This window comes from Penicillium expansum (genome assembly GCF_000769745.1).
Source record: "Penicillium expansum strain MD-8 chromosome Unknown contig52, whole genome shotgun sequence".
NCBI lineage: Eukaryota > Fungi > Ascomycota > Eurotiomycetes > Eurotiales > Aspergillaceae > Penicillium > Penicillium expansum.
The window spans coordinates 128,344-145,909 of NW_015971294.1; the positions used below are offsets into that span (position 1 = coordinate 128,344).

The following is a 17,566-nucleotide window of genomic DNA, read 5'->3' on the forward strand; positions in this document are numbered from 1 at the left end:
TCTCCTTTTTCTCAACTTCCAAAGGGCTTGAGGCTCTCCCCTTTTCAAAATTGTAAGTCTACCCAGGCCTGTCAAAGATTGGGGGTTAACCCATCTAGTCTTGAACGCCAGTTTGATACTAGCGGTTCCTCTCATTTTTCCAGTCCCCTTTTTGAACGGTAGGTCTTGCTCAAGGCAATTCCATGATCACTTGAATGGAGCTAGTCCTGACTATTATATACAGTGGCATTGAATGCCCTTCCATTCCTTTGCGATCTTGATCCTGTGGATCTTGCTTTTCTAGATCGTGTTCATTGCTTTATCCACTTTCTACGATCCTGTAGACATTTGCTCAGTCGCCAGACGCCGTTTCTCTGGTTTCAATCCTTTCGGTATCTTTTCATTCTTTTTCAAGACAATCAAGGTATCGATCAATCGTTCATTTTCAGTCAATATCCGGAAGACAAGTCTCTCCTTTGGACCGCAGTACCACCTCGCCATACTTGATACCCTGCGAGCCCTAATGTCTCGCAAACTTTACAAGAGCATCCACTCCAACATTCCATTTAGACTTACATTTTTTTCGACAATAAAACCTTGCAATGAGCACAGACGTACCAAGCTCCGTTCCCTCTGGGGAACCTAGCCGGAAAGGATCCGTCAAGCGTGCCAGACAAATGCTGGATGCCGGCGTGCGTCAAGAACAAGCCTCGCCACCCCAGCAGATGAGACAACCTCAGGTTCCCAGGGATATCTCTCATCAACCGCAATGGCCTCTTCCTGATTCGGGTCTCCCGCCGCACCCGATCAATCAACATCCTAGGTATATGATTCCGCGTGGTCCTCCACCTCTGAGGCCATTTCATCCGAGTGAGCTCCCTTCGCCATCCATTTACTCGGAACGGGATGGCCCAGTCTCAGAAAGGAGCTCGAGCCCAAGCCAAAGGCCTCCTCGTTCCTTCTCACAACTTCAGCCGCCTCCGCTAGCGCAGTCGCGCCGGCCGATGAACGATGTCCCTGCCAGTCCAGCCAGTCCAACGAGCACAATTGACATGACTCCTCGAATATCGATTGCAACGGATGATTTGTTCAGACAATCTGTAGCTTCGTCGACACCCTCTGTTCCCGATGTGCCCCAGTTTCCACCTACGTTTCTGTTATCCGAGTCCGGTCTTCCCCAGGATGACCCTAGGCACCGGACAGCAGGTCTTGTAGCACCACTCAATATGCGACAGCCTGGCCTGGCTCCTCAATCATCTGTTCCGCCTATTCCAGAAGAGTTCGCCGATCCTCGCTTAACAAAATGCTCCGTCGCATCGAGCCGAGCCATCCCCTTGAGTTGGGGATCCGGTCCCGCCGAGTCCGAGATTCTAGGAGCATATCTTGACATAGATTCAGACGATGGCCAGCGCTCACCAGGCTTCCAAGAGGACGATACGAGACTTGTCCGAAATGCTAGTATTGGAAAGCGAGGAAAGCCGACGATGCGTACCATCCTCAGGTCAAACCCTGTTTCCGTTGTAGACATGCCAACACCCACCGAGGAGGAGTCATCCCCCAAGGAGACGGCAGTACGATCTATCGGGATGGGAGGTCTTGCAGGCCAGGTGCCCCGTATACCAAGCCAATTACGAAATTCGTCTACTACAGCATCCAGTGAATCAGTGAAAGGCGTGGACCCGGAAAAGCCACCCTTTGCCCCGCATTATGACTCGCCCTCCGATGCACGCCTCGAAAAAGAGCTCGAGGCCTTCGGGGCGCTGCCTACTGCTGCACCAACAATGAGCGACAAAAGACCTGGCGGTCACAAGCCTCCTGCTTTGAATATGCATGCGTTGCGGGATGCAGAGGCTCGTGGGAGCCTTTCCAGTCTATCTGATTTGATTAAGAGGGCGACAAAGCTCGCATCGAACCTGGATCATGGCAGAACCGCCAGCAGGGCTAATAATCTGGCTGGTGGTGATGAGGCAGGGTACAGGGTCGGGATGGGTGAGTCTTTCGGATCCAGATCACCATGCAGAATATAGAAATTGAACTAACTAGTGTGTGTATAGGACACCGACCACGCAAATCTGGCTCTCTATCGGATATGCTCGCCTCATTCCCTCCTCCGGGTTTGGCGACACCTGAAAATCGCGGATCACGCACATCATGGCCTTTCTTTGGACGCTCTAATTTACGTAATGTTGAGCAGCTTCACTCCAATGAAGACGACCCAAATGCTCCTCCACGCAGAAAGATGTGCTGCGGAATGCCTCGGAAGATCTTCGTGATCATCTGCATTGCAATCTTCATCATCGTTGTGCTCGCGATTCTTCTTCCTGTGTTCCTTGTCGCCGTGCCCCGTGAGAAAGCGGGCTCGTCCTGTGCTGAAAAGCACCCTTGTGAGAATGGAGGCGTGAGCGTCTCAGCCGGTACCCAATGCTCGTGTGTTTGCTCGAACAGTTATACCGGCTCACAATGCAATATTGCGGGTGACAGTAGCTGCACCACCGCTCTGGTAAATAACGGATCGAACGCGACAATGGGCAGTTCACTCCCTATTCTATTCGAGGAATCCAAGGAGAAATTCAATATCACCCTCGACTCAGTCACAATCATGGCTCTCTTCAGCATCAACAACGTCTCCTGCACGACCGAAAACGAGCTTGTGGCTTTCAGCGAAGTCACAAGTGACAATACAAGCAAGACCCGTCGATCTGTGCAGTTGATAGACGATTCGACTCCATCCCTCTCAGAAACCGACCCAACACCAGTCCTAGCTGTCCGTTCCGAGGCCACTTTGAACGGTATCCTATACGATGACTCGGAATCGAGTAAGTCATCTACGACCACGTCGACACCCACCCAAACCGAGTCAGCCACGACCGCCACCGCTACCAAGATCAGCGTGCAATCTACTGCCGTCGAGCAAAGTACATCCACGTCCACATCTACTGTCACCAGCGTTCCAGAAAACGTTATTGGGTTTTCTCGGGTTGCAGTGTTGTATATTCTGCAGAAGACAGGCTCGCTTGACACGGCTCTGGCCTCGGAGGAGGATATCCAAGGATACCTGGTCGATTCCTATGCGAACGCGACTCAGCCGGCCATGAAGGTGGGGGAGTTTAAGGTGGACTTTGAGAAGTTGACTATAACGCTTCCCAATAGCACGGTGAAGGCGCAGTGAACATATGTAGGGGAAGGTATATATATAGGTTGTCCATACTGGTCTGGAGTTAATTTAATCATGTATATTGTGTTAGTTATTAGTGGATTCAATATTGTATGTTGTATATATTATAGAGGCCATTTCCCTGATTTAGGGTTTTCAGATCACCATGGCGATCTTGCCCTAACTTGGAGATGTTGGAAATGGGAATGTCGTGATTCCGCGCGGAGGTGACGTGCTTCATCACGTGATATCAGCCTCTGCAGATGTGGCGTCGGGCTAAGACGCTTTTAGATCGGTCTACGTTATACTCCAACGAGTACAACAACATACTAGTTACTTTGGACTATATATATGCACTACTTGTTCTTTTTTAGAATCAAATGTATCTCATTTGATGATCTTAATCAAAGCGATGGTGTATTTACCCCTGAAAATCGGAAACTTCAGCACTTTGTACAGCATACAATGTTGGAGTCCATACTTCCGCGGGAGGTTCGGATATTAGCATTATACACTCTCACTGCTAGAATTGTAAAGGACTCTATAGTATTAGTTACATACATAAATTCATTTAGAATATTCCCAAAAGACAATAATAGCCCTAAGATCCATAATATCCATAATAATAGGACAATCACTGCGTGTACCCCGAGGAAATCGACAAGCCAAGACTTCCACCAGTCTCCACATGTCGACGACTTCTGTTGGATGTGGATGGTGCAATCCACACCCCTCCTACAGGAAATTTCTTGATAAGCGTAGCTTTCCCTCTTTTTCTTTTCTTCCTTACTCTTCTTGATTTTTATTTTTTTGTCCTTTTCATATTCATAATGGCCAACGCCCCTCACGGTGGTGTCCTTAAGGACCTTCTCGCCCGCGATGCTCCCCGCCAGGTTGAGCTTGCCGCTGAGGCCGAGACCCTCCCCGCTGTGACCCTTACTGAGCGCCAGCTGTGTGATCTCGAGCTGATTATGAACGGAGGTTTCTCTCCTCTCGAGGGTAAGTGCAATTGTTTCTATTGAGATTCAAATGTTCTTTTTTTAAAAAAAAACAAAAAAAAAAAAGAGGGACATGCACATAGAGGGGCAATAGAAGCTAACTTGAATACAGGTTTCATGAACCAGGCAGACTACGACCGGTATGTGTGACACGAATGATCCTATTGAAATGAGAGATCTCTCATTCTACACCAAAATCTATAACAGCGGCAGCTGACAATGTGCATAGTGTCTGTGAGGAAAACCGCCTTGCCGATGGCAATGTGTTCTCCATGCCCATTACCCTCGATGCTAGCCAGAAGGTTATCGACGAGAAGAAGCTCCAGGCCGGTACTCGCATCACCCTCCGTGATTTCCGTGACGACCGTAACTTGGCTATTCTTACTATCGATGACATTTACCGCCCCGACAAGTGAGTTTTCCCCTTTCTCTCCATTTCCATGTTCGGATCCGGTCGCACTGTCGATCGTTATTTTCATATCCTCGGATACCTTGTTTTATCTTTATTATGGACGTTTGATGTCACATACCTCGAATCCTTACCCAATGAGTTGAAGTGGCTCGTGCTATAGTGGGGCTCGCTGACGTGGTTCTCCCCCAATTTAGGACTAGAGAAGCTAAGCTCGTCTTCGGCGGTGACCCAGAGCACCCGGCTATCGTGTACCTGAACAACTCCGTCGAGGAGTTCTACATTGGTGGAAAGATTGAGGCTGTCAACAAGCTCAACCACTACGACTATGTCGCCCTCCGCTGTATGTGCAATTCCCCATCTGCCCCTGAATCTGGCTAATATATCCTCCACAGACACCCCCGCAGAGTTGCGCGTCCACTTCGACAAGCTGGGCTGGTCCCGCGTCGTCGCCTTCCAGACTCGTAACCCCATGCACCGTGCCCACCGTGAGCTGACTGTCCGCGCGGCCCGTTCCCGCCAAGCCAATGTCCTGATTCACCCCGTCGTCGGTCTCACCAAGCCCGGTGACATTGACCACTTCACCCGTGTCCGCGCATACGAGGCCCTCCTTCCCCGCTACCCCAACGGCATGGCCGTCCTGGGTCTCCTGGGTCTGGCCATGCGTATGGGTGGTCCCCGTGAGGCCATCTGGCACGCCATTATCCGCAAGAACCATGGTGCTACCCACTTCATTGTCGGTCGTGACCACGCCGGTCCCGGTTCCAACTCCAAGGGCGAGGACTTCTACGGCCCCTACGATGCTCAGCACGCCGTCGAGAAGTACAAGGACGAGCTCGGCATCGAGGTCGTCGAATTCCAGATGGTTACCTACCTCCCCGACACCGATGAGTACCGCCCCGTTGACCAGGTCCCCGCTGGCGTCAAGACCCTCAACATCTCCGGTACCGAGCTCCGCCGTCGTCTGCGCTCCGGCGCCCACATCCCCGAGTGGTTCTCTTACCCGGAGGTTGTCAAGATTCTGCGCGAGTCCAACCCCCCTCGCGCCACCCAGGGTTTCACCATCTTCCTGACCGGTTACATGAACTCCGGCAAGGATGCCATCGCCCGCGCTTTGCAGGTTACCCTGAACCAGCAGGGTGGTCGCTCCGTCTCCCTGTTGCTGGGTGATACCGTTCGCCACGAGCTCTCTTCCGAGCTTGGCTTCACCCGCGAGGACCGCCACACCCACATCCAGCGCATTGCCTTCGTTGCCACCGAGCTTACCCGCGCCGGTGCCGCCGTCATTGCCGCCCCCATTGCTCCCTACGAGGAGTCCCGCAAGTTCGCCCGTGACGCCGTCTCCCAGGCTGGCTCCTTCTTCTTGGTGCACGTCGCCACTCCCCTCGAGCACTGCGAGAAGTCCGACAAGCGCGGCATCTACGCTTCTGCTCGTCGTGGTGAGATCAAGGGTTTCACTGGTGTCGATGATCCTTATGAGGCTCCTGAGAAGGCTGATCTCGTTGTCGACTTCTCCAAGCAGAGCGTGCGCAGCATTGTGCACGAGATCATTCTCATTTTGGAGAGCCAGGGTTTCCTGGAGCGTCAGTAAAAATTCTGTAAGGTTGCGTGAGGCTTGTTGGAGTCGATTATATGGTTTGCTGCACATGAAAGAATGTGCTGGCTTTTAACTCGTGGGCTTTTTTTTTCTATGGATTCCCCTGGCTTAGATAGTTCTATTTGCCAATAGATTCGGTTTGATGTTCTAAACTTCTTTTCTACCCTATAAAATGTATTGGTCCAAATAGATGAGTAGAACCATAGCGTAGGGTAATCAAAACCTCGACGGTTACAGATGAATATATTAAACGAAATCTTGCAATTCTTTAATATCTTGGCAGAACATTTCTTGGAGAAAAAGCAACTACATCTTATCAAATGCCGTATCTCTCGGTGATATATATATACTACTATATCTAGACTTCACCAAAGACTTTCGAAATCTACAAGAGACTAGGATATCCAGGGAAAACCATGTTGAATTTGAAGGCATCTACCCTAGCTATAGAGATCAGAGCAATCTCTCACTTTCATAACCATGACGCATAAAGCCAAAACTCAAGGAATCATGAAGCCACAGTAAAAATAAAATGCAAAGGGAAATAGAAAAAAAAGACAAGAAAGGGGTAGGGAAATAACAAACGCCAGGGGGAACACACAATGTCGTACAAGGGGGTAAATTTGCCAAAAGGGATTTTTAGCCAAAGTAGAAAGAATAAAAGATTACCGAGGGAAAAATTATCAAGTAGAATAGAAATAATGGACCCCTGAGAAGTGTCGAGATGTGTCGAGGTCAACAGAAAATAAGATAAGACTTCCCAGCTGTTGATTGACAGACTTGGGTTTGTCAAACAGCAAAAGATGTGTTGCGGAAATGATTCGGTTCTTTCGAGTCTAGAAAAGCTCACAAAGACGAGGTGTTGACTGTAGTTTGACCAGAGGTTAATCATTTCTTTGCTCCCTTGACAGATTTCACAACACGCCGAGCAACACTCTTGACTCCCTTGCCAAAGCCCCCTTTGGTAGTGCTTTTAGCCTTGGGAGCAGGCTTCTTGGCCTTGATAGGGCTCTTGGCGGGGGCCTGTTTCGCAGGCTTGCGGGGAGAAGCCCCGGAGCCTTTGGAAGCAGCAGCAAGAATTTTCTTCTTGGTCTCAGCAGAAGGCCGCTTGAGCTGGGATGTTGTCTTCTTGGGAGAAGCCGGGGTTTGCTTGGCCGCCTTGTTAGTTCGGGAAGCACGGACAGTGGCCTTGATCCGGCCTGCGGCTTTAACAGTTGGTAACTTGACGTTGGTCTTCGATTTGACAGCAGTGGTGGTTTTGCCCTTTGCTGTTGTCTTTGTCGTCTTCTTCCCACGAACAGTAGCCACGGCCTTTTTCACGCTGGCCTTGATGGCCTTGGACTTGGTCATCTTGCGCTTTTTGCCTTGAGATGAGTCGTCGCTTTCGGGTTCTTCTGAGACCTTTCGCTTTTTACCGATGACTTTTTTTGTAGTTGCCTTCTTTGTGCTTTCCTCGGCCTTACGTTTCTCGATTTCTATGGCACGTTGCTGCTTATCCTTCAGCCGGGGACCAAGGAAGCCTCGACAGTTCGCTGATCCACAGCGGCATTGTTGAACATTCTTGTTAGAGTAAGGACTGATAGTATTAGCACATGGTCAAGTGAGTTGATCTGCATGTAATACTCACTCAAAGTTGTAGTCATAGCTCAATTCCTCCCCGGTCGAGACTCCTCGATCTCCAGCGAACAGTGCCATGCGTGGCTTGCCAGCAACAGTCCACTTCTCCATGCGGCAGTTTGGCTCACACGCATGGTTAACAAAGCGAGCAATGGACCCGCGAGTAGCATCAATGATCATGTTTTGATCGAAATACATGAGATAGTAGCACTAGTTGACGATGTCAATAAATAGTAACAGCACCGAGAGAAAGGGGCACATACCTCATTGTTCTTGTATACTGTTCTCATCCTCTTCTCGCACTCAAGCTGGGTAAGGATCTCGCCAGTGTACTCCACAATAATCTGGTTGGGGTCGAAGGAACGATTGCTGCGGACGCCATACCCGCGATCTGCTGTCTTGATGACTTCGACTCCAATATTATACTTGCCTCCGGCCTTGGTCCGGTGCTTAAGGCCCTCGAAATTTCGGTTACCGCACTCGGGGCCCAGCCTGCAGTTGCCGTTGTCACATTCGTAGAACATGTAGCGGTTTTGGCAGTTCTCATCACAGCCAGTGTCTTCAATGCACATACAAGTAGACAGCTCGAGGTTTTTGTTCGCTTTCCAAAAACTTCCGGCATCACCAACAAAAACATCTAGACTATCTGTTAGCCCTCACTTCATGATGTGAGATACTCGAAATGCCACTCACTCTTGTTAGTCTTGCGCCATTCGTCGGGCTTAGGCTGGCCAGGTGGTAGTGGCGAGAAGATATCAAACGGCAGCTGATAGTCTCGTCCAGTCTTCAAAAGACGAGCACCCTTGAACATCGGCATGGGAAGGATGGTGCGGTGCATGGGACCAGTTCCAGTTTTCTTCGAATTCTTACTCCGACGCTGCTTAGGAGGCGAGTCCGAGGGTTCCTGTCCTGTATAGAGGCCATGCGACAGCCATATTTTGCGCCTAGGTCGCGGTGAAGCAGGTGCAGCCGGTTCATCTGTTTCGGAATCCTGATCTTGGAGCTTGGACAAGTCGCTTTCAGATACTCGACGTTTCTTCGATGCAGGCTCGTTGGTTGTCGAAAGAGCCGCCTCATCTTTCGACGGGGCAATATTGCGAGGGCGAAGGCTAGAACGCCGACCAAGATCCTTGTCTCCCAGGCCCCTCGTGCGCTTTCCCAATATACTACTGGCTCGGTCAACCAGACCCGAGGCCTTATCCATCAGACTGAAGCGACCTGACCGTCGCACAGATTTGCGAGGAGAGGTTCGGGGTGGGACTAGTTCAGCCGTGGCTGTTCCTTCGTCTTCGGCCAATGCCTTCCCTACACGCTTTCGTAGCGTCCGCTGCTGAAGCTTCATATTCATATCCTCAGATTTCAAGTCCTGGGAAGACTTTGAGACTGGTGTATCGGGGACTACAGTGTCGTCGGCCACAGCATCATCGTCGGCTGGAGTTCCGCTCCACAAGGACGATTCCATCACTGCAATACTGTGACGTAGAGAAGAGTGTGATCGTTTTGCTTTGGCAAGGCTGTCGACGTAAGCCTCGCTAGATGAGGCTGCGGGTTCCTCGTTCTCGGGTGTGTCGTCTAGTGGCTCACCAGGCCGCAACGATGCGCGTGCAACTCGTGTTGACCTCCGCCGTCCTGCGGGTTTTTCGTCGGTCAGCGCGTTCTCGTTGTTGCTTGATGTCTCGGAGCGACTGTTTTCAGGAGTCAAGAGTTGTTCTGGCACGTCGAGGCTCATATTGTCATCGGTAGGCTCGTGAGCCTGAGCGTCGGGAGCAGCGGACGCGATGGATCGGGACGTTCGTGGCGCCATTTTCGAGAGAATGAGATAACAAGAAGGACAATTCCACCTGGAACCGCCCTTTCTCTATCGATGTAGAACAACTGGCGCGTGTGGTCGGACTGGATGGGGAAATATCAGGGGAAGGTGTCGGATCGAAGAGGATCAGCTTCCCGCGCGCTTCTTATCAATTTAGGGTGAGGGTCTGACGCGTGCAACAACACTTTTGAACACTCCAATCGTAGAATTTCCCGACCTACAAGAGTACTAATGCAATAAAAAGAATAAAAAAGCAAGGGAGAAGGGGAAAGTAAGCATCCGCCAGGGCTTACAATGTCAGATCTCGTGCTCTGGTGGAATGCCGAAATCCCTCACACTCGACCCCACATGAACACGAAAGATTCTACGTCTGGAATGATGTGGATATATGGATTATTCTAGCTGTGATATACACAGGATGATGTTAAATTTCCAAACAAAGGTGAATATATAGTCCTAATAGGACATGGAAAGAAAAGGTTGGTTCTGGGTAGGGTTGCCCATTCCCAGGTATGTAGTCACGACAGGTAACAGGATATAACAGGATAAGAAAGGGATCATGACAGATCAGTAGAAAGGGAGGATTATGTCTGCGCGAGGTGTAGCAAATCAAACAGATATGGCAACAAGAAGGGTATGTGTAATGTATGGATTAGAAAGTGATAGATGTGTCCAGGGGTATGATGGGTCCCAGTAAGAACAGGAATAGGTGGGAAGAGAAAGAAAGAGGAAATCATGAATATCATCTTCGCAGATCGTAGCTGCCGAAAAAAAAGACCGACAGGCAAAAAGAAAAAATGACTTTTTTGATTTTAATCCTGCTGGGGACCAACGTGTTGCATCTCAATGCCTTGGGATTCGACATCTGGGGCGCGATACTTGCGCCTTTGTGGGTCCAGGCGTTGATCACCGTCTTCATACCGCTGCTTGAATTGCATGTATGTAGGAGGCCGAGGACGCCCAAGAACAGCAATCCAATTCCTAAGGATATTTCCTTGGGTGAACGGTCGATGACGGTCAGTCTTGGCAAACTTATGTGAGTTGAGATATTCTCTGGTAGTTTCGCCACGGCCAACTAGGAAGAGATGATATGCCCAAAGCGATGTGGGGTATGGCACTGCAACCAAGCCATATATCACCATGGCCCATGGTACTCTCCATTTGGAGATTGCAGCCCCGAATGATATGCCTTCCTGAGATCGGTAGACCAAGATATGTGCCAGACTAGCACCGATCAAAAAGATAGCCAAGATGGTGCAAGAGCTAACGAAAGTAAAGAAATAGCGATAGTTTCGGCGACCAACACAATTGTTGAGCCACACGCAGTGATGGTCGAGGGTTTCGACACAGTTGTTGCAGACGCGGCAGTGATAGCAGCGAGGAGGCCGCCAAATATTACATGTCTTGCAATATTTCACAGGCACGTCCATGGCAGCTACATCTGAAGTAGCAAGCTTGACCATAACCCAGTCATTTGTAGGCGGACCAAGCGCCAGAGGATCGTCCGAAGATTCTGGTTGAGGCATAGGGTGTAAATTGCGAGGCATAATCTAGAGTTATCATGTTAGCGACCACGAAACCTAGCCAATATCGAGTCACTTACTCCAGGATCGACAACAGACGCATGCACAAACGACGAGAAACACACGTAGAAAATGTAAGCAAACACTATGGGAATAGCAGGAGAGATATTATGCCACAACCAGGGAGCCCTAATTTCAGAAGTTAGCCATTGGCCTGATGCTCATATCAAGTGGGTTCGCATACGAGAAGGCAAGGAACAACGCCGAGGGTACAACGATTAAAAGTCCTGTTGCAATATTGACAGGCTTGTCTCTCGAGTTTTGGAACCGCCCCCCGCCGCAGAAGAATGTGTTGCCGAGGAAGTACTCATAATTTTTGCCCGGATTTGTTTTTGGCAGAGGGGGCTTTTTCACATCGAGGGGACCCGGAGAGGAGGCAGCGGAGGAGAGATGTTCGTGGCCTTGACCGGCCCGGGAATCGTGGGCGTGTCCTGCGCGCCTATTTTGCAATGATAGGAATGACAGGGGCGATTTTGGTGGTGCGTCCTGCACGGCATGCCCTGTATAGTTGGCGCCCAGGTTGAGATGCTGGGGCTTCTCCTTTTGATCTCGGTCCCGCAGGAGTCGGACGCTTTCACCCAGACTCCGGATGGTCGTGTTACCGGTTGGGCTAGCGTTGGAGGTATTGCGGTCTGGAATGATAGGATCTGTGAACTCTGTTCCTCGAGACGGAGGAGGAGCTTCCATATCAGCCGGAGGCTGAGATCCTTGTGGGGTTGTGCTATTAGAGACCAAACTCGTCCTGTTGCGGCTTCCATGCTCTGTCCAGTCGTCGGTGGATGACACCGTCCCTTTAGTCACAGGGCGTGTCCCTCGGTGCGCCTGTAATCGTTGCGAGCTCATTGGCCGGAAAAATGCTTGTGCCGTCAGGGACGGGATGTGTGTTCTACTCAGTCGACTCCCCGAGCTACCAGGTCTGTTGGTCACCTGGCTGGGCGCATTGATGGAGTTCCGCGTTTGAGGCGGACCACGCTTGGAGGAAACAGAGGGCCGAGACTGGTGGCGAGGGGGAGGTGATGTGTAAGATGGCGTTCGCTCTCCGTCTTCATCTGTCACTCGGGACGAAACTCCGCCTACAGAGGGAGGACGAGGAATCCCTAGTACATGGTGCGGTGTCGAGCCCTGGTTTGTGTCGCCAGCCTCCGGGCGGTCTGCGGAGTTTTCCATGGCTGTGGAAGTTCGTGGATATTGACGATTGCTAGACGGAACTGCGCGCTATCATATTGCGTTCCTAATTGGAAATAGCAAAGGGGTGAGAGCGAATCGCAGTGTAACGTAGGCAGCTAATATCGATGGGATACGGTGAGCAACGAGCGGAGCAGAAAAAGGAGTGACGATGGAGCCGAGACAAGGTCTAATGAGCGAAAGAGAATAAAGGATTAATTATGGTCCTATAGTCCCATTAGTCTCAAATCCCAATGCTGAGTTCCGCTAACAAACGCGCCGCAAAGCCAGGGCCAAGGTGCAGAGCCCCTGATGGAGAAAACCGGAACAACATACCCAGGCATAAACAGCGATCAAGAGGCCAAACAAATTGTAAGGGCCAATTACATCACAGAATCAACGGTGGAATGATCGTATATGCGTCAGCAAGTCGGATAAATCGAACCACAGTATATCAACCAACAGGAAGCTCGAAAGCCGTGACCCAGATTGCTTGAACCGGTGATGACTCAGCGTCACCTGATATGCCGGCAACATCATTCGACGTTCATGATTCTCTCCCACTACCCCGTCCCCAGTTCTCCGCCCACGAATTCTCCTTCCAACGCACGCTCGAATTGCTGCAACCATGTCCTCAATTGCTGCTCTGGCTACCCGCCGGGCTTTGACCCGCCAGTCCCTCCTCCGCGCTCCCCCGCGCCGCTTCAGCTCCTCCAAGATCGAGGAGGCCGCCCTCGACAAGGCCGGCAAGCGTGATCCCGAGCTCTACGTACGGATCCCACGAAGCCATTGAACCACGCTCGAACTTTCGTTCTAACTTCTGTGCCTCTAGGTCCTTCTCGGTGTCATGTCTGGTGCTTTCCTGATTGCCGGATGGTGAGCATCCCTCCCGAAATTGCCCTGCAGTGCCTCATTCCCAAATGTGTCGCCCCATTTGCGCCACTGTGACGTACTAGCACTTCTTTGAGATTTTACCCAACCTAGCTACCACTCTCAATGGCGCATGCACACACAATTGAAAGCAAGCACCACGATCGCTAATCAATTCGGTATTTGCGATAATATAGGTACTTCGGCCGCAAGCCCACCTCCGTGAACTCTGAGAGTAACGTTCGCATTGGCGAGAGTGCCATGCCCTGGCACGGCGAGTCCGAGGATGGCAAGGTCTACAAGTACCAGTACCACCCCCACGGTGACAAGAGCCAGCCCCTCCGCGCTGCTCCCAGCGCCATGAACACCGTCATTGTTCCCAATGTCACCCTTCCCGAGGTATGGATTCATTGGACATTCTTATTTATGTCATACGTGGGATCACTTCAGAACTTGGTTCAGAGTGTGATCACCTTGGCTGGTTTGGTAGGGAATGCTGACATTAGCTTCTTAACAGGACCTCCACGAGAAGTTCAACAAGTACGGTAAGGAGGAGTGGGACTACTGAACGGCTATTGATTAGCCATAAGAAGTACCTCGACAAGTTGAATGAAGCGAACCGCCGTTTCTTGCGGCCGGCTGCTGTACACTAAGACCGAGGAGAGGAGAGGGCTGCGTGAACTTGCCGTTGGGATGGCAAGAGATTTGTGCATAGTATCCGTATTCAGATAAAGAGTCAATTGGGAATAGCTCTCTTTCTTGCGTTACATCTGTATCCTGCTGGCTTGGTTACAAGGTCAAATTAGCAATCTAGAACCATACCTGACAGACCATTTGCAAAAGCGCCGAGAGTGGCCAACTAACTACTCATGAGGTTAAGAGATATTGCACAAAATCCGCGGATATCAGTGTCAATTATGGCAACACTAAAGAAAAAGCTAACAATGGAATAGAGAAACGGACAAGTACTCTATGAGGTCTCATTATACATGGCAGAATCCGCGCTCCTAGATTTTATCTCCCACACGACCACTATTTAGTGGCTTCATTACTCTCACTAGCAGGCTTGGCTTCCATGGAGCTTGACTGCTCAACAGAGCGCTCGTTGCCTTCAGCCACAGAGGCGGGGCTCTCAGGAGGCACGGAGTCCTCAGGGGCGCTGCCAGTCTCAGGGTTCTGGCCCTGCACATCCGGGTGCGGGGGCGCGAGCTGGCCATCGACGACGGGAACGTCGTGGGCATGCTCTAGAGGCTTACCTGGCTCATAGCGAGTCTCGAACTTCACTTTGCCTTCCGCTCGGAGCGAAGCTACCAGGCTCTCGTCAAGAACCTGGCCGTTCTGGTCGCGGTACTCAACGCGCGCCATGGAGCCCTTGATCTTGGGCGAGGTGACGGCCGCTGGTTCTGATTCTTGGATAGCCTCACTTGCAGGCACAGGCTCTTGGGCCTGGACTGGTGGTGGCGGGGGTGGTGCTTGAGCTGCGGTCGTAGGAGCAGCCACGGGCGGCAGGGTCGGCACATATTGAGTGATGTACTGGCTCAACTAGTGGTATTTGAAATTCCATGTTAGTCGTGGTCTTATCGATTCGTTCAATGACCTCGCTGAGGAGGTCTCCATTGCGGAACACTTACGTCGGTATGGAAGGTGTTGCAGTCGAAATCCCAGGATCCGAGCAGCTTCACCTGGTTGCAGGCATCCCTAGTCCAGGGGTTGCCATACACGAGTGGGGCGTAGAGGGTGAACACAACAACGCTAAGACCCAGGAAGATTGCTATCAGAGCCTTACCGATCAGGGGCTTTGACGCAAGTCCCAGGCTCTTGATGCGGTTTGTGAGGAAGTCAAATTCTTGACAGAGGACCATAATCGCGAAATAAAGAGCGGGGAGATAGTGGTGCAAGAAGAGCTGGCGTGCCATGAGGTAGAATGGGAAATAGTGGAAGAACCAACCCAAAACGCTGGTGCCAACCTCGTAGTCAAAACGTTTGAACGAGACGTGCTTGTAGTCACCACAGCTTCGCTGCCAGCGAACAATAGACAGTGCCTTGAAAACGAAGTAGATTCCAATGGCTAGAGTGGTCGACCACCAAATGAGCGGGTTTCCAAGGAGGTAAATTTGGCGGTTGTCTTTGCCCCAGAAGTTGATGCCACGAAGGAGGGTAGGCCAGGAGGGCGGGCGAGAATCCCAAGCGTGGGACTCAACCAAGCCTGCGTTCGTAGTCCACATAACCTTCTGCAATTCCCAGAACTTGCCCAAGAAGCCGGGATTCCGGTAGTTGACTCGCTCGGCGTCAGGGGCCATAGCGGGGTGCTGGTTGGACTCGATATACCAGACGCTATTGGGAAGAGTACCACCCTTTGCGCATGTCACTTCCTGTTGTTCCCATCCCCACTCCGGAAGCTTGACCTTGTGGGAGAACAGCACACATCCAGTCATGACGTGCACCAACCTGAACTTGGACTGGATAGTCCGCAGGCGCTTCTTAGACTCCGGGGTCTCAGACATGGACTTAACAATCTCAACCCTCCATAAGTCGTTGGCATCACCAGCGAAGCCTTCGTATCCGTAGGCAGAGACCTCATACTGCCAGTCAGCCTCGGTCACCGGAGGGCGCTCGTCGTGCGAGTGAATTCTTCGGTGAGTGATCACGTGGTAAAGTCTGATAGTCGAGCCATCCTCAATGAAACCGGGAGCAGTTAAGTTGTCCCAGGCGAATGCGCCCTCGACCTCTCCGTAAGGCCCTAGAGGCTGAGTCGAGTTCTCCAAAAGGAACTCGTTGTTTTCATCCTTGTGGGGGTAGAGCGTAATTTGCTGCTGCTTGCTACCCGTAGGGTACATGTGCGGGTGAGAGTGCAGATAACCGCCCTGTGTGTTCAGATGGCGGAGGCTGACTCGGGATCCAAATGAGACATCCGCGGGAACATCTTGCATAGACTTTGAATTCAAAGTTGCCTGGAATTCTGATGACATGAAGCCGTCGCCTTCTCCGGGGTTGACCAAGCATGCGAAGTGAATGGCAAACATGGCAAGATAGAAGCCCAGAGGGATAAAAATGAGGCAGAAGATACGGGAAAAGAGATGCTTGAGCCACAAACGCTGGAACAATCCTACTTTTAGCATAAAACACAACTTGATCTGAACCTGGAAACACATACCGGTGTGACATTTTTAGCATCACCCAACAGTACCCACAACTGGAGAGCCGTGAGAGATCCAACCCAAGCCATGGTGAAGAGACCAACCCATTTCACGCTCAGGGTTGCGCCAAGAGAAAGACCGGTACACACCAGCCAGAACCACCACGGACCGCGGAAGGCATGGGCCGGCCCCAGCTCTTGTTGGTTGGTGAAGCAGCTGAAGGCCAAGGCTGTCAGAGCGGTAAAGAAAATCAATGGAGAGTCGAGCAGGATCAGACGGGACTGGGTGACCAAAGCGTTGTCAAAGATAACAAGACCAGCACCTAGGAGTGAAGTCGAACTTCGGCACCCGGTAACTTTGAGGGTGAGGAACATCAATGGGACAGTCAGAACACCCAGGATAGCTGGAAGCATGCGCATTGCCACATAAGGCACACCGGGCTCCAAATAATCCTTGCCAATATCCTTGAAGTCGAAGCTTCCGTCGAAACCAGCCAGCCAGCCAGCCAGCGTAAGCAGCAGTTTAGCTAGCGGGGGGTGCACATCCATGAAGAATTTCCCCTTGATGTATTTGGAAGCAAATCCACCGAAGCTGTTCAAGCGCAAACCATTAGTCTCTGTTCGGTTTATTTCGATTTATAGCACAAGGTTGGTGGGGAACGTACTGGACTTCATCGAAGACCACGCTGGTGGGCTGATAGATTCTGAATAGGCGAACAGCCGCGGCGATCAAAGTCACCAGTACAATAAGCCTATAGTCCGATCCGGGGAGTTTGAAGATATCATTGTTCTTCACACCATCCGAGGCATACGTCTGAGGCACCGGCAAAGGCTTGCGGTTCTTAGGTTTGGGTGACCGACTAGGCGAGCGCCTACCACGGCTCTGTGGCCGTACGGCCAGTGTGTCCTTCGCTTTCTGTGCCATATTGTTTCGATATTTCGACACAGGTGTGAAACGACGTCAGCGATTTAGGAGAACGGCGCGGGAGTCGGAATGTCGAGGAGAAAAGATAGGAGAGTTTTGTGAAGTTCAGTTATAGTTTAAATCGTTAAAGAGAGGCGTCTCAAGGTTCAATGGACGGGTGGACGCTGTCGAAAACTGCTTTCGACCTCGAGCTGTCAACCGTTCAATGGCTTCAGGCACCACACCAATTAATGATCGTGTAACAATGAGGAAAAAGGCCCCATGACAGGGAAGAAGTAAGAAATTGAAGAAAAAGGGCTGCTGAAGGGAGAGTAAGAAAGAAAA

The 17,566-nt window shown here is 51.1% G+C and overlaps 6 protein-coding genes across 6 annotated transcripts; 3 read left to right on the forward strand and 3 right to left on the reverse strand.

The window, feature by feature from the left end:
• Positions 1–581: 581 nt before the first annotated feature.
• Positions 582–3,148, forward strand: PEX2_019780 (uncharacterized protein; the record flags this gene model as incomplete). The annotated part of the gene is made up of 2 exons (XM_016739253.1): positions 582–1,968; positions 2,034–3,148. The coding sequence occupies 2 exons, from the start codon at positions 582–584 to the stop codon at positions 3,146–3,148; spliced, it is 2,502 nt and encodes an 833-aa protein (XP_016599192.1).
• Positions 3,149–3,963: 815 nt separating this feature from the next.
• On the forward strand, positions 3,964–6,131 carry sC (sulfate adenylyltransferase; the record flags this gene model as incomplete). Its single annotated transcript, XM_016739254.1, has 5 exons — positions 3,964–4,132; positions 4,244–4,271; positions 4,361–4,543; positions 4,738–4,883; positions 4,936–6,131. 5 exons carry the CDS (start codon positions 3,964–3,966, stop codon positions 6,129–6,131), a joined length of 1,722 nt encoding a protein of 573 aa, XP_016599193.1.
• Positions 6,132–7,025: 894 nt separating this feature from the next.
• Positions 7,026–9,558, reverse strand: PEX2_019800 (putative histone-lysine N-methyltransferase (Ash1); the record flags this gene model as incomplete). Its single annotated transcript, XM_016739255.1, has 4 exons — positions 7,026–7,713; positions 7,765–7,964; positions 8,018–8,391; positions 8,448–9,558. 4 exons carry the CDS (start codon positions 9,556–9,558, stop codon positions 7,026–7,028), a joined length of 2,373 nt encoding a protein of 790 aa, XP_016599194.1.
• An 818-nt stretch (positions 9,559–10,376) lies between these two features.
• erf2 (palmitoyltransferase ERF2) lies at positions 10,377–12,314 on the reverse strand (the record flags this gene model as incomplete). The annotated part of the gene is made up of 3 exons (XM_016739256.1): positions 10,377–11,114; positions 11,168–11,276; positions 11,332–12,314. 3 exons carry the CDS (start codon positions 12,312–12,314, stop codon positions 10,377–10,379), a joined length of 1,830 nt encoding a protein of 609 aa, XP_016599195.1.
• A 625-nt stretch (positions 12,315–12,939) lies between these two features.
• PEX2_019820 (uncharacterized protein) lies at positions 12,940–13,749 on the forward strand (the record flags this gene model as incomplete). The annotated part of the gene is made up of 4 exons (XM_016739257.1): positions 12,940–13,080; positions 13,144–13,187; positions 13,379–13,580; positions 13,699–13,749. The coding sequence occupies 4 exons, from the start codon at positions 12,940–12,942 to the stop codon at positions 13,747–13,749; spliced, it is 438 nt and encodes a 145-aa protein (XP_016599196.1).
• Positions 13,750–14,213: 464 nt separating this feature from the next.
• pmt1 (protein mannosyltransferase 1) lies at positions 14,214–17,242 on the reverse strand (the record flags this gene model as incomplete). The annotated part of the gene is made up of 4 exons (XM_016739258.1): positions 14,214–14,723; positions 14,813–16,276; positions 16,336–16,909; positions 16,983–17,242. 4 exons carry the CDS (start codon positions 17,240–17,242, stop codon positions 14,214–14,216), a joined length of 2,808 nt encoding a protein of 935 aa, XP_016599197.1.
• Between the last annotated feature and the right edge of the window lie 324 nt (positions 17,243–17,566).